This window comes from Bombina bombina, chromosome 5, assembly GCF_027579735.1.
Source record: "Bombina bombina isolate aBomBom1 chromosome 5, aBomBom1.pri, whole genome shotgun sequence".
Lineage (NCBI taxonomy): Eukaryota > Metazoa > Chordata > Amphibia > Anura > Bombinatoridae > Bombina > Bombina bombina.
Window position 1 is genome coordinate 1,137,243,967 of NC_069503.1, and position 16,173 is coordinate 1,137,260,139.

General features: G+C 37.4%; 1 protein-coding gene across 1 annotated transcript in view; it reads right to left on the bottom strand.

Moving 5' to 3' along the window:
- LOC128661190 (ranBP-type and C3HC4-type zinc finger-containing protein 1) overlaps window positions 1–16,173 on the bottom strand; it is a gene marked incomplete in the record, with an annotated part of 490,387 nt that overhangs the window by 256,850 nt on the left and 217,364 nt on the right. The window contains 2 exon segments of the mRNA XM_053715433.1: window positions 2,954–3,127; window positions 3,498–3,637. Of these exon segments, the coding sequence (XP_053571408.1) occupies window positions 2,954–3,127; window positions 3,498–3,637 (314 nt within the window).

Here is a 16,173-nt window from a genome sequence, read left to right on the forward strand (position 1 = left end):
GTGTTAAAGGGACACTGTACCCAAATTTTTTCTTTTGTGATTCAGATAGAGCATGCAATTTTAAGCAACTTTCTAATTTACTTCTATTATCAATTTTCTTTGTTCTCTTGATATCTTTATTTGAAAAAGAAGGCATCTACGCTGAAGAGCCAGCAAATTTGTGGTTCAGAACCATGGACAGCAATTGTTTATTGGTGCTGCCCAATCAGCAAGGACAACCCAGGTTGTTCACCAAAAATGGGCCGGCATCTAAACTTAAATTCTTGCTTTTCATATAAACATACCAAGAGAATGAAGAAAATTTGATAATAGGAGTACATTAGAAAGTTGCGTCAAATTGCATGCTCTATCTGAATCACAAAAGAAAAAATTTGGGTACACTGTCCCTTTAACATGACTGTAATTGTACTTTGTAATGTATTTTTTACACAGTGTTAATATAACTGTAATTATACTTTGTAATGTATTTTTTTTAGACAGTGTTAATTTAACTAATTGTACTTTGTAATGTATTTTTTTTAGACAGTGTTAATATAACTAACTGTACTTTGTAATGTATTTTTAGACAGTGTTAATAGGACTGTAATTGTACTTTGTAATGTATTTTTAGACAGTGTTAATAAGATCTTGATAAAGCCACCAAGAGTGGCGAAACGCGTTGATGGTGATACTAAAGAAAGAATAACCAACATTACAAGTTTTTACTACCTACGGGTACGGAGGATTGCAAAGGATACAAGTGGGACTACTTCCACAAGCCGAGCACTCTGCGCAGAGTTAAGAAGCCAAGAGCAAGGATATCGGACGGATCTACTTCACCTAACCTCAGACGTAGCGTGTGATGTCACCAACTAGCTGCAAGCTGTAGAGACACTAGTGCTACCGCAGTAAGGTACGACCGCAGTAAGGTACGACCGCAGAACAGGTAAGCACTTCAGAGTGTATCAGCCCGGCAGTGTGGTTAGACTAACACGGTCTGAAAAGTAGACTTTTATTTTCAAGAAATCTAACGTACAACACGATTTTGAAAGAACTGGGCTATATAGAAAGATAAAAGCCTCACCAAAACTCTACGATATTTTTCAACAACAGAAACGAAATTTTACTTCCTTAAACTTCTCTCATTCTGAACTTTTATAAGAAACCAACATATAGGTTCAAGAGGGATTCTTATTCAAAATCATTCAATAATTTTTATCGATTTTTTAACCATAAGTTTTTTACTCAGTGACCGGTCACCACAGGGTTTTATGTATATCTTTTCAAAGTATATGTGCAATAAATTGTATTAATATATTTACCTAAGATTGGTGTTTATTTTTACTCTGTATTATTTTATGGTATACATTTCCATTTAGGAAGTGCAATATAGTGCAAATCTATACAGTTATACCGCATGCAATCCAGCCTATAAATACATAGTGCAGGATACTTTTTTGTTACAAACGTATCACTAGTTAAGATTCAGCTGAAACTTGGATCAAGTAGTACGTAGGACTTTTTAGGTCCAATTATCCATACAAGTTTTTACTAACAGCAATGCCAATCTGAATTCTTATTTTTTGATTTTTATTCTATAGCATCGAATAAATTAAGCTATATAGCATTTACACCAAATAAGCTTAGTCAACATTGATCACTATAGTTAAAATTAATATATTCAATTTAGAAGAAACATACTAAACTAATCTATTTTTTGCTCAAATAAACAAATCACCTTTATCCCCGTGCTGTTTATGCGCATTCACACAATTTTTCTACTACTAATATCTTCTTACACTGTACTTTTTTGGGAACAGGGTAGTGTTTATGCAGGGGTAAGATTTGCGCACCAATAACCTTTCCAAAATTAATATGACTGTAATTGTACTTTGTAATGTATTTTTAGACAGTGTTAATATGACTAATTGTATGTAATGTATTTTTTAGACCGTGTTAATATGACTGTAATTGTACTTTGTAATGTATTTTTTAGACAGTGTTAATATGACTGTAATTGTACTTTGTAATGTATTTTTTAGACAGTGTTAATATGACTGTAATTGTACTTTGTAATGTATTTTTTAGACAGTGTTAATATGACTGTAATTGTACTTTGTAATGTATTTTTTAGACAGTGTTAATATGACTGTAATTGTACTTTGTAATGTATTTTTTAGACAGTGTTAATATGACTGTAATTGTACTTTGTAATGTATTTTTTAGACTGTGTTAATATGACTGTAATTGTACTTTGTAATGTATTTTTTAGACCGTGTTAATATGACTGTAATTGTACTTTGTAATGTATTTTTTAGACAGTGTTAATAGGACTGTAATTGTACTTTGTAATGTATTTTTTAGACAGTGTTAATATGACTGTAATTGTACTTTGTAATGTATTTTTTAGACCGTGTTAATATGACTGTAATTGTACTTTGTAATGTATTTTTAGACAGTGTTAATAGGACTGTAATTGTACTTTGTAATGTATTTTTTAGACAGTGTTAATAGGACTGTAATTGTACTTTGTAATGTATTTTTTATGTGTTTTGTGATACTTTTTTGTTTTGCGAAAAAGTTAACTAGAGCTCTGAAGTCACTTAATCATTCTAGCGTAAATTGTGATTGCTCTCACACGCTCTTGTTTACTTTGAACTTGTAATACGAGCACTAAACCTGACATGCGCAATCTGTTAGCGTGCCACGAGTAATCTGGCCCTTAATGTTTAAAAACATTCTTGCAAAACTGCTGCCACATAGAGCTCCAGACAGATGCACGTTACCTACCTAGATATGCTCGGCAACAAAGAATACCATGAAAACAAAGCCAACTTTATAATAGAAGGAAAATGGAAACTTTTTGAGTTTGAGGTTCATGCCCCCTGAATGACTCCAATAACATTTGAGTTTTACGTCTTATATCCCTTTAAAGGCACTTACAGCTTGGTACAATACTGTGCTCTGTCATTACCTGGTTGTACTGCTGCAAACTTTCCTGCTCCTGTTGTAATCTCCTTCGTTCGATTTCATCAGGTGTGTACTGAACGGGGATTACATAGTCCAACGGGCGCTCGGTACTGCACATCTCGCACCCAGGACGAGTTGGCTTATTTATGTAAGTGCAAACAGGACAAGGCCAGCCTGGCTATAAATACAAAAAATGAAGACAAGAAAGTTCACTATCAACAAATACTGACAGATTTAAGCAAAATAAAAGTTAGCTATAAGAAAATGCTAAGCTCTACCATGTGAAGTGGTGCTGAGACAATGGTTTATTCCCAAAGTGGATTCTCAGGAAAAAAAGTAGCAGAATTATTATTTCAAACCTTACAAATCAAATTACAGTTTGGACTAGGATACAATAATATAATGAAATGATACATATAATATCTCAGCACCATGTTAAACAAAATCACGTCATTCTGAGTGTTGAAATGATTCATCTTTAAATGCTTTTTACTGCAATTACATGGTTTTATGCCTATGATTGTTTATATATTCGTGTTTTCACTCACCTGGGCAGGTGAGGGTGGTGCCGCAGGAAGAGGTGGTCTACTATTCTTGCTTAGTTTGTCTATTTCAAGGTGCAAATTTTGGACGACATTGACTAAATCTACAATTTGACCCTCATCATTCCGCCGTTTTTTCTGCGCAACTAGAAATTAAAAGAACATTGGAAATTATCTGACTGAATACAGTGTTTATCTATATCACAACTAAACGTGTGCCGTGTTGGCATCTGTAAGCCATGCATCATACATTTAGGGAAAGAGTACAAGTGGCGTGCTTTTGCACGCATATTACAAGTTGAAAATAAACGTGTTCGCTCGAGAGCAAGCAAATTTAGTCAGTGTAGGGTTTGCGCAAGTGGAGATCCTGCATAAAGTGTAAAAGTAATTTTTTATATATGTGTATGTCTGTATATATATATATATATATATATATATATATATATATATATATATACACACTTATACATACACACACACACATATACATACACACCCATACATTTATTTATAAAATATTTTACCAGGAGGGACAAAACATAATTTATGTAAGAACTTACCTGATAAATTCATTTCTTTCATATTAGCAAGAGTCCATGAGCTAGTGACGTATGGGATATACATTCCTACCAGGAGGGGCAAAGTTTCCAAAACCTCAAAATGCCTATAAATACACCCCTCACCACACCCACAAATCAGTTTAACGAATAGCCAAGAAGTGGGGTGATAAGAAAAAAGTGCGAAAGCATAAAAAACAAGGAATTGGAATAATTGTGCTTTATACAAAAAAATCATAACCACCACAAAAAAAGGGTGGGCCTCATGGACTCTTGCTAATATGAAAGAAATGAATTTATCAGGTAAGTTCTTACATAAATTATGTTTTCTTTCATGTAATTAGCAAGAGTCCATGAGCTAGTGACGTATGGGATAATGACTACCCAAGATGTGGATCTTCCACGCAAGACTCACTAGAGAGGGAGGGATAAAATAAAGACAGCCAATTCCGCTGAAAAATAATCCACACCCAAAATAAAGTTTAAATCTTATAATGAAGAAAACTGAAATTATAAGCAGAAGAATCAAACTGAAACAGCTGCCTGAAGTATTTTTTCTACCAAAAACTGCTTCAGAAGAAGAATACACATCAAAATGGTAGAATTTAGTAAAAATATGCAAAGAAGACCAAGTTGCCGCTTTGCAAATCTGAACAATCAAAGCTTTATTCCTAAACGCCCAGGAAGTAGAAACTGACCTAGTAGAATGAGCTGTAATCCTTTGAGGCGGAGATTTACCCGACTCGACATAAGCATGATGAATTAAAGATTTCAACCAAGATGCCAAAGAAATGGCAGAGGCCTTCTGACCTTTCCTAGAACCGGAAAAGATAACAAATAGACTAGAAGTCTTTCGGAAATTCTTAGTAGCTTCAACATAATATTTCAAAGCTCTAACAACATCCAAAGAATGCAATGATCTCTCCTTAGAATTCTTAGGATTAGGACATAATGAAGGAACCACAATTTCTCTACTAATGTTGTTAGAATTCACAACCTTAGGAAAAAAATTAAAAAGAAGTTCGCAACACCGCCTCATCCTGATGAAAAATCAGAAAAGGAGACTCACAAGAAAAGAGCAGATAATTCAGAAACTCTTCTAGCAGAAGAGATGGCCAAAAGAAACAAAAAACTTTCCAAGAAAGTAATTTAATGTCCAGTGAATGCATAGGTTCAAATGGAGGAGTTTGAAGAGCCCCCAGAACCAAATTCAAACTCCAAGGAGGAGAAAATTGACTTAATAACAGATTTTATACGAACCAAAGCTTGTATAAAACAATGAATATCAGGAAGAATAGCAATCCTTCCGTGAAAAAGAACAGAAAGAGCAGAGATTTGTCCTTTCAAGGAACTTGCAGACAAACCTTTATCCAAACCATCCTGAAGAAACTGTAAAATTCTCGGAATTCTAAAAGAATGCCAGGAAAAATGATGAGAAAGACACCAAGAAATGTAAGACTTCCAGACTCGATAATATATCCTCCTAGATACAGATCTACGAGCCTGTAACATAGTATTAATCACAGTCAGAGAAACCTCTTTGACTAAGAATCAAGCGTTCAATCTCCATACCTTAAATTTAAGGATTTGAGATCCTGATGGTAAAAAAGGACCTTATGACAGAAGGTCTGGTCTTAACGGAAGAGTCCACGGATGACAAGAAGCCATGCGGACAAGATCCGCATACCAAAACCTGTGAGGCCATGCTGGAGCCACCAGCAGAAAAAACGAGCATTCCTTCAGAATCTTGGAGATTACTCTTGGAAGAAGAACTAGAGGCGGAAAGATATAGGCAGGATGATACTTCCAAGGAAGTGACAATGCATCCACTGCTTCCGCCTGAGGATCCCTGGATCTGGACAGATACCTGGGAAGTTTCTTGTGTAGATGAGAAACCATCAGATCTATTTCTGGAAGTCCCCACATTTGAACAATCTGAAGAAACACCTCTGTGTGAAGAGACCACTCGCCCGGATGTAACGCTTGGCGACTGAGATAATCCGCTTCCCAATTGTCTATACCTGGGATATGAACCGCAGAGATTAGACAGGAGCTGGATTCCGCCCATACCAGAATTCGAGATACTTCTTTCATAGCCAGAGGACTGTGAGTCCCTTCTTGATGATTGATATATGCCACAGTTGTGACATTGTCTGTCTGAAAACAAATGAACGATTCTCTCTTTAGAAGAGGCCATGACTGAAGAGCTCTGAAAATTGCATGGAGTTCCAAAATATTGATTGGAAATCTCACCTCCTGAGTTTTCCCAAACCACTTGTGCTGTCAGAAACCCCCATACAGCTCCCCAACCTGTCAGACTTGCATCTGTTGAGATCACAGTCCAGGTTGGAAGAAAAAAAGAAGCCCCCTGAACTAAACGATGGTGGTCTGTACCACGTCAGAGGGTGTCGAACAATCGGTTTTAAAGATATTAAATGAGATATCTTTGTATAATCCCGGCACCACCGGTTCAGCATACAGAGCTGAAGAGGTCGCATGTGAAAATGAGCAAAGTGGAACACGTCCAATGCAGCAGTAATAAGAACCTAGAATTTCCATGCATAAGGCTACCGAAGGGAATGATTGAGACTGAAGGTTTCGATAAGATGAAACCAATTTCAGACGTCTCTAATCCAACAGAAACAGAGACATGGACACTGAATCTATCCGGAAATCTAAAAAAGGTTACTCTTGTCTGAGGAATCAACAAACTTTTTGGTTAATTGATCCTCCAACCATGTTCTTGAAGAAACAACACTCATAAAAAGCTGGAAAGGCTCTTTCCATTGAAAATGAGCAAAGGGAATTGAATCCAATGCTGTTAAAACTTCTATGCATATATAGCAACTGAAGGAAATAGAGACTAAAGGTACCGACAGACGGAACCCAAATCAAATTGTCCCTTGTCTGATAGAGACAAAGATAGTGACATAAACCATCTGGAAACCTAAAAAAGGTGACCCTTGCGTGAGGAATCAAGAGCTTTTGAAAAAAAGATCCTCTAACTATGTCCTGAAGAGCAAGTGAAACATATGAGATTCCGCATCCACAGGAAATAATCTGAATGATAACAGTAAAATGAAGAATATGCATTTATTGTATCTAATGAAAACAAATAATGCTATCAATGACCATAAAAAAGGCAGAATAGTTTGATTAAAACTCCAAAACCCAGTTCCTAGAAAAAGAACTGGAAGAAATACCCCAGAAGATTCCAGGTCTGAGCAGCGCTTGAGCCATGCTTCAACAGTATCCAGAATATATAGGACAGAAACACACTGAAAGAAAGTGTTAGCCTTACTGGAATAAAATCAAAGAAATTTGGACAGAATAGAACCAAATAAATTTCAAAGAAGTCTAAACCTGCCCATTACCAGCCAAGCTGGAATACGGCACGTACATCGCAATATTAGGGAGCTGATTTCGAACCCCAATTATAAACATGTTACTTGGGAAAGAACTCAGGAATTCGTTCCTTAATAAGAACAACCAAACTAATATAAGCTTAAAGTTTAGTCTTAGAACTCAATCTTGAAGCCCATAGTAACAGTTAAGAATTGAATCCAATTATAATTGATTATCTTAGAACAAAAGAAATATGGATTTTCTTTTTGTTTTTTTGTTTTTTGTTTTTTTTTAAAAAACACAAAATTCTTCTAGCTAAAATAGCTAAAGACATAGATTAACCCTCATTTGCGAATATATTCAATAAAATGAAGACACAAATGAAGTCATTAGCATGATAGTCCAGTTTAAAGGACCAGTCAAAACAGAGGACTTGCAAAATGCAAAACAACAAGACAAATGCAACAGCACCTAGTCTAGTAAATGTTGTCCCTTTAACAATGCTAAAATAAATCATAATCTGATACTTAGAAAAGTACCTGAAACTAAATAATTTTCCATAAATAAGATATAACTATATAAAGGAAAATAAATACTATTTTGCTATAACAACAATAGCATAATTAGTAGGAGTAGAGATAGCTCCAATAAATTGGAGAACCCTCCAAATTAAATTTAACTGCTGACAAAGAATATAGTTTAAAAATAAAAGAAAATTCTCAGCCTATTCCATTCCCTAGTATGGGGAATTGGAAGGAAAACCTCTGAAATCACAGAAGAATAAAAAGGCAGAAATAGTGTCAGCTAGTTTTAAAGAACTAGTTACCTTAATATCCAAAATAATCAACACCTCTTCAACAAAGAACAAATTAACTTTAATAATAAAAAATTTATATAAAAAAGTAGATTTGTTAGTGTCAATATCTGATGAAGAGAATTTCTGAAAGAGAAAAAAACATCATCAGAGAAGGATAAATCAGTATGTTGTTGGTCATTTGAAACTTCAATAATTAAAAAAGAAGTGAAAAAGACCTAAAAATTGTATTAGAAGGCACGAAGTCAGACAAAGCCTTAATCAGAAAAAATATTTCTTATAAATCTTCTAAACATTTCTTGTACTTAAGAATGGAAATGAATAAAGCATAAATACTAATGGAATCTGCATGTAAAAGTATATCATAATAACGTAATACAAACCATAGCTAAAGATAAACATTTATAACATTTAAAATAAATGAACTTAGCTTTGGTAGAACTGAAACTCAGTTAAGCATTTTTCCAGAAGTGGCTTCTGACTCAGGGACAAACGGAGACATCTTGCAATATGTAATAGAAAAAACAACATATAAAGCAAAATTGATCAAATTCCTTAAATGACAGTTTCAGGAATGGGGAAAAAAATGCCAGTGAACAAGCTTCTAGCAACCAGAAGCAATAAATAATGAGACTTAAATAATGTGGAGACAATAGTGACGCCCATATTTTTTAGCGCCAAAAAAGAGGCCCACATTATTTGGCGCCTAAATGCTTTTGGCGCCAAAAATGACGCCACATCCGGAACGCCGACACTTTTGGCGCAAAAAAAGTAAAAAAAATGACCAACTTCCGGCGACACGTATGACGCCGGAAACAGAAAAAAAAATTTGAGCCAAAAAAGTCAGTGCCAAGAATGACGCAATAAAATGAAGCATTTTCAGCCCCAGCGAGCCTAATAGCCCACAAGGAAAAAGTCAAATTTTTAAGGTAAGAAAAAAATTGATTAATCCATATGCATTATCCCAAATATGAAACTGACTGTCTGAAATAAGGAACGTTAAACATCCTGAGTCAAGGCAAATAAATGTTTGAACACATATATTTAGAACTTTATATAAAAGTGCCCAACCATAGCTTAGAGTGTCACAGAAAATAAGACTTACTTACCCCAGGACACTCATCTACAAGTAGTAGAAAGCCAAACCAGTACTGAAACGAGAATCAGTAGAGGTAATGGTATATATAAGAGTATATCGTCGATCTGAAAAGGGAGGTAAGAGATGAATCTCTACGACCGATAACAGAGAACCTATGAAATAGACCCCGTAGAAGGAGATCATTGAATTCAAATAGGCAATACTCTCCTCACATCCCTCTGACATTCACTGCACGCTGAGAGAAAAACCGGGCTCCAACCTGCTGCAGAGCGCATATCAACGTAGAATCTAGCACAAACTTACTTCACCACCTCCATAGGAGGCAAAGTTTGTAAAACTGATTTGTGGGTGTGGTGAGTGGTGTATTTATAGGCATTTTGAGGTTTGGGAAATTAGAATTCCGAGAATTTTACAGTTTCTTCAGGATGGTTTGGATAAAAGTTTGTCTGCAAGTTCCTTGAAAGGACAAATCTCTGCTCTTTCTGTTCTTTTTCACGGAAGGATTGCTATTCTTCCTGATATTCATTGTTTTATACAAGCTTTGGTTCGTATAAAATCTGTTATTAAGTCAATTTTCTCCTCCTTGGAGTTTGAATTTGGTTCTGGGGGCTCTACTAACTCCTCCGTTTGAACCTATGCATTCACTGGACATTAAATTACTTTCTTGGAAAGTTTTGTTTCTTTTGGCCATCTCTTCTGCTAGAAGAGTTTCTGAATTATCTGCTCTTTTCTTGTGAGTCTCCTTTTCTGATTTTTCATCAGGATGAGGCGGTGTTGCGAACTTCTTTTTAATTTTTTTCCTAAGGTTGTGAATTCTAACAACATTAGTAGAGAAATTGTGGTTCCTTCATTATGTCCTAATCCTAAGAATTCTAAGGAGAGATCATTGCATTCTTTGGATGTTGTTAGAGCTTTGAAATATTATGTTGAAGCTACTAAGAATTTCCGAAAGACTTCTAGTCTATTTGTTATCTTTTCCGGTTCTAGGAAAGGTCAGAAGGCCTCTGCCATTTCTTTGGCATCTTGGTTGAAATCTTTAATTCATCATGCTTATGTCGAGTCGGGTAAATCTCCGCCTCAAAGGATTACAGCTCATTCTACTAGGTCAGTTTCTACTTCCTGGGCGTTTAGGAATGAAGCTTTGATTGTTCAGATTTGCAAAGCGGCAACTTGGTCTTCTTTGCATATTTTTACTAAATTCTACCATTTTGATGTGTATTCTTCTTTTGAAGCAGTTTTTGGTAGAAAAAATACTTCAGGCAGCTGTTTCAGTTTGATTCTTCTGCTTATAATTTCAGTTTTCTTCATTATAAGATTTAAACTTTATTTTGGGTGTGGATTATTTTTCAGCGGAATTGGCTGTCTTTATTTTATCCCTCCCTCTCTAGTGACTCTTGCGTGGAAGATCCACATCTTGGGTAGTCATTATCCCATACATCACTAGCTCATGGACTCTTGCTAATTACATGAAAGAAAACATAATTTATGTAAGAACTTACCTGATAAATTCATTTCTTTCATATTAGCAAGAGTCCATGAGGCCCACCCTTTTTTTGTGGTGGTTATGATTTTTTTGTATAAAGCACAATTATTCCAATTCCTTGTTTTTTATGCCTTCGCACTTTTTTCTTATCACCCCACTTCTTGGCTATTCGTTAAACTGATTTGTGGGTGTGGTGAGGGGTGTATTTATAGGCATTTTGAGGTTTGGGAAACTTTGCCCCTCCTGGTAGGAATGTATATCCCATACGTCACAGCTCATGGACTCTTGCTAATTACATGAAAGAAACATACATACATACATATACATATATACATATATACATACACACACACATATACATATACACCAGGGACGTGCAGTCATAGGAGGCAGGGCCTCCCCTGCCATATGGGGCAAAGTTTATAAAAAATTGCCAAAAAAAGGGTCACCCCCCCCCATGTAACGCTATGGAGAGGCAGGTACAGGACCGCTTCTCTCCATAGCACGACATGGGTCATAGGAATAGCTGTGCTGGAGCGCCACCTGTGTGCTGTCAAAATATTAGCACACAAAATAGAGAAGTGATTTATGATGTCTGTCTATTTGTGACAGCTCCTAGAATGCTAAGTATATATATATATATATATATATATATATATATATATATATATATATATATATATATATATATATATATATAGGCTCTTGTACTGAGGAGGAAATTGTATCTAAAAGGCACAGTGTACTGAAAATGTATTTTACCCATAATCCCTTAACTGCTGACCCATTTCCACCCCTGTGCTCATTTGTTTTGGAGATTTTTAGGTTCTGTTCACATTTAAGCACTACTGTAGGACATTTTTCAATCATAACCCCACACATATTATACATAGTTTTTTTCTATAGACCCATCAGATTCAATCGATACCACTATTTTATGTATATATCATGACGTGAGCATTCTCTGCAACAAAACGTGTGAAAAAATGTATATTTCTTATTAAAATTTTAATAAACAAAGTTGCAAACAATAGTGCGTTTTTTTCTCTAAACTGTAAAGTCAAAAAAAGAAGGTTATCCGCATATAAATTAGGGCCTTTGGACATAGTTATACAACTTTATGCACATTTATTTATGCCAGGTTACCACAGTTATCACATGGCTCTTAAACAGGTCCGGACTGGCCATAGGACATACCAGGCACATGCCCGGTGGGCCGCAAGTTGCCTTAGCCCCGCCCCCACACTTGAGTGCTGTGGCTAGGGCCAAAATGTTATTGTGACTGTGTGACATCACGTAGTGGTGCGGCTGCTGGGCTTACTGTAGGCTGTAGCACTGTTGTCATGTAGTGTACTGTGAGGATGAGCTACTAACTTCACGTGGAGCCCCTGTAGCCATCACACGCACAAGCTCCGCCCTCTGTCAGCTGGCGCTGTCAGCTGGCGCCACATTCACGCTTACAGGCTAGAGAGCATTTTAAGGAGTAGTTGAATCTTGTGGTACATGTGGAATTGTACTATTGAGCTCTTTAGATAAAAAACAGAATTTATGCTTACCTGATAAATTACTTTCTCTTACGGTGCATCCAGTCCACGGATTCATCCTTACTTGTGGGATATTCTCATTCCCTACAGGAAGTGGCAAAGAGAGCACACAGCAGAGCTGTCCATATAGCTCCCCCTCAGGCTCCGCCCCCCCAGTCATTCGACCGACGGATAGGAGAAAAAGGAGAAACCATAGGGTGCAGTGGTGACTGTAGTTTTAAATGAAATTTTTTTTATCCTGACTTAAATGTCAGGGCGGGCCGTGGACTGGATACACCGTAAGAGAGAGTAATTTATCAGGTAAGCATACATTCTGTTTTCTCTTACAAGGTGTATCCAGTCCACGGATTCATCCTTACTTGTGGGATACCAATACCAAAGCTTTAGGACACGGATGAAGGGAGGGAACAAGTCAGGTAACCTAAACGGAAGGCACCACTGCTTGCAAAACCTCTCTCCCAAAAATAGCCTCTGAAGAAGCAAAAGTATCGAATTTGTACAATTTGGCAAAAGTATGCAGTGAAGACCAAGTCGCTGCCTTACAAATCTGTTCAACAGAAGCCTCATTCTTGAAAGCCCATGTGGAAGCCACAGCTCTGGTGGAATGAGCTGTAATTCGTTCAGGAGGTTGCTGTCCAGCAGTATCATAAGCCAATCGGATTATGCTTTTCAGCCAGAAGGAAAGAGAGGTAGCAGTCGCTTTCTGACCTCTCCTCTTACCAGAATAGACAACAAACAAGGATGATGTTTGTCTGAAATCTTTAGTTGCTTTTAAATAGAATTTTAAAGCACGAACCACATCAAGATTGTGTAATAGTCGTTCTTTCTTAGAAACTGGATTAGGACACAGAGAAGGAACAATGATTTCCTGGTTAATATTCTTATTAGAAACAACTTTCGGAAGAAAACCAGGTTTGGTACGCAAAACAACCTTATCTGCGTGGAACACCAGATAGGGTGAATTACACTGCAAAGCAGACAATTCTGAAACTCTTCGAGCAGAAGAAATAGCTACCAAAAACAAAACCTTCCAAGATAATAACTTAATATCTATGGAATGTAAAGGTTCAAACGGAATCCCTTGAAGAACTGAAAGAACTAAACTAAGAGTCCATGGAGGAGCCACAGGTTTATAGACAGGCTTAATTCTGACTAAAGCCTGTGCAAACGCTTGAACGTCAGGTACTTCTGCCAGACGCTTGTGTAACAGGATAGACAGAGCAGATATCTGTCCCTTTAAGGAACTAGCTGACAAACCTTTCTCCAATCCTTCTTGGAGAAAAGACAATATCCTGGGAATCCTAATCTTACTCCACGAGTAACCCTTGGATTCCCACCAACAAAGATATTTCCACCATATCTTATGGTAAATCTTCCTGGTGACAGGCTTTCTAGCCTGGATCAGAGTATCTATAACCGATTCAGAGAAGCCACGCTTAGATAGAATTAAGCGTTCAATCTCCAAGCAGTCAGTTGCAGAGAAACTAGATTTGGATGCTTGAATGGACCCTGAATTAGAAGATCCTGCCTCGATGGCAGTGTCCAAGGTGGAACAGATGACATGTCCACTAGGTCTGCATACCAAGTCCTGCGTGGCCACGCAGGCGCTATCAGAATTACCGAAGCCTTCTCCTGTTTGATTCTGGCTACCAGCCGAGGGAGAAGGGGAAACGGTGGAAAGACATAAGCCAGATTGAAGGACCAAGGCGCTACTAGAGCATCTATCAGTGCCGCCTTGGGGTCCCTGGACCTGGATTCATAAAGAGGAAGTTTGGTGTGCTGACGGGATGCCATCAGATCCAATTCTGGAATGCCCCATAGCTGGGTCAGCTGAGCAAAAACCTCCGGGTGGAGTTCCCACTCCCCCGGGTGAAAAGTCTGACGACTTAGAAAATCCGCCTCCCAGTTGTCTACTCCTGGGATGTGAATTGCAGATAGGTGGCAGGAGTGATCCTCCGCCCATTTGATGATCTTGGTTACTTCCTTCATCGCTAGGGAGCTCTTTGTTCCTCCCTGATGATTGATGTACGCTACAGTCGTGATGTTGTCCGACTGAAACCTGATGAATTTGGCCGCCGCTAGTCGAGGCCATGCCTGGAGCGTGTTGAATATCGCTCTAAGTTCCAAAATGTTTATCAGGAGAAGAGACTCTTCCCGAGACCATAGGCCCTGAGCTTTCAGGGAGCCCCAGACCGCGCCCCAGCGTAACAGACTTGCGTTGGTTGTTACAATGATCTACTCCGGTCTGCGGAAGCACATTCCCTAAGACAGGTGATCCTGAGACAACCACCAGAGAAGAGAATCTGTGGTTTTCTGGTCCAGTTGTATTTGAGGAGACAAATCTGCATAATGCCCATTCCACTGTTTGAGCATGCATAGTTGCAGTGGTCTGAGATGAATTCGGGCAAAAGGGACCACGTCCATTGCCGCAACCATTAAACCAATTACCTCCATGCAGTGAGCTACAGAAGGCCGAGGAATGGAATGAAGAACTCAGCAAGTAGTTAAAATCTTTAACTTCCTGACCTCAGTCAGAAATATTTTCATTTCTACCGAGTCTATTAGTGTTCCCAGGAAGGGAACCCTTGTGAGCGGGGACAGAGAACTTTTTTCGACGTTCACCCGTGAGACCTTAGAAAGGCCAGAACAATGTCCGTATGAGCCTTGGCTCTGTGAAAAGACGCCTGTATTAAGATGTCGTCTAGGTAAGGTGCTACTGCAATGCCCCGCGGTCTTAGTACCGCTAGGAGGGACCCTAGCACCTTTGTAAAAATTCTGGGAGCAGTGGCCAACCCGAAAGAAAGGGCCACGAACTGGTAATGCTTGTCCAGAAATGCAAACCTCAGGAACTGATGGTGATCTTTGTGGATAGGAATATGTAGGTACGCATCCTTTAGATCCACGGTAGTCATATATTGACCTTCCTGGATCATCGGCAAAATTGTCCGAATGGTTTCCATTTTGAATGATGGAACTCTGAGGAATTTGTTTAGAATTTTTAGATCCAGGATTGGCCTGAAAGTTCCTTCCTTTTTGGGAACTACAAACAGGTTTGAGTAAAAACCCAGTCCTTGTTCTGCAATTGGAACTGGATATATCACTCCTGTCAGAGTATATGAATATTATGATGAATATTACATATGTGTACATATATATATATATATATATATATATATATATGTATATTTTATACACTGTATATGTTAGATGAGACCTCAGGATTAATTGAACATGAGTTTGTTGAACACAGCTTCTAATACACGTCTATCAGGATTGACGATCAGCAGAGCCTTTTGAAGCACGACCCCTGTAGTGTAAAACACACAAACATTTATTTTCTAAAGGAAATAGCTCAGTGACCCTATTCATTTGACTATATATGCAGATTTTTATAACTTCAGAACATTTGGTGAGGTGAGAAAAGAATGTGTTCAAGGACCCCTTTGGAATTTGACACGTGTGATAACAACAGTTCTATCTCACTGAATCTCTGATATTTGAAGATGTACTGCAGACCCCCATCTTGGGGGAAGGTGACACAAATAAAATTAAATACATTTTGCAAGGGGAACAATGCCAGTTTTCCACGTATGTTTAGAATTATTCATGATATATATATTGAAATTAAGCACATTGTATTAAATAGATAATTGCTGCAGGGGATATTTATATAGGAAATAAATTCAGATATTCATAGAAATGATATATATATTTTGAAAACATAAAAGATCTTACTTAGCCTCTGTGTTTTTAAGAATATAAATAAATACTTATGGACCATAGACATATGAATGCTTGGATGATCTCTAATAATTATTTCTATTTTTATTGCAGACAACC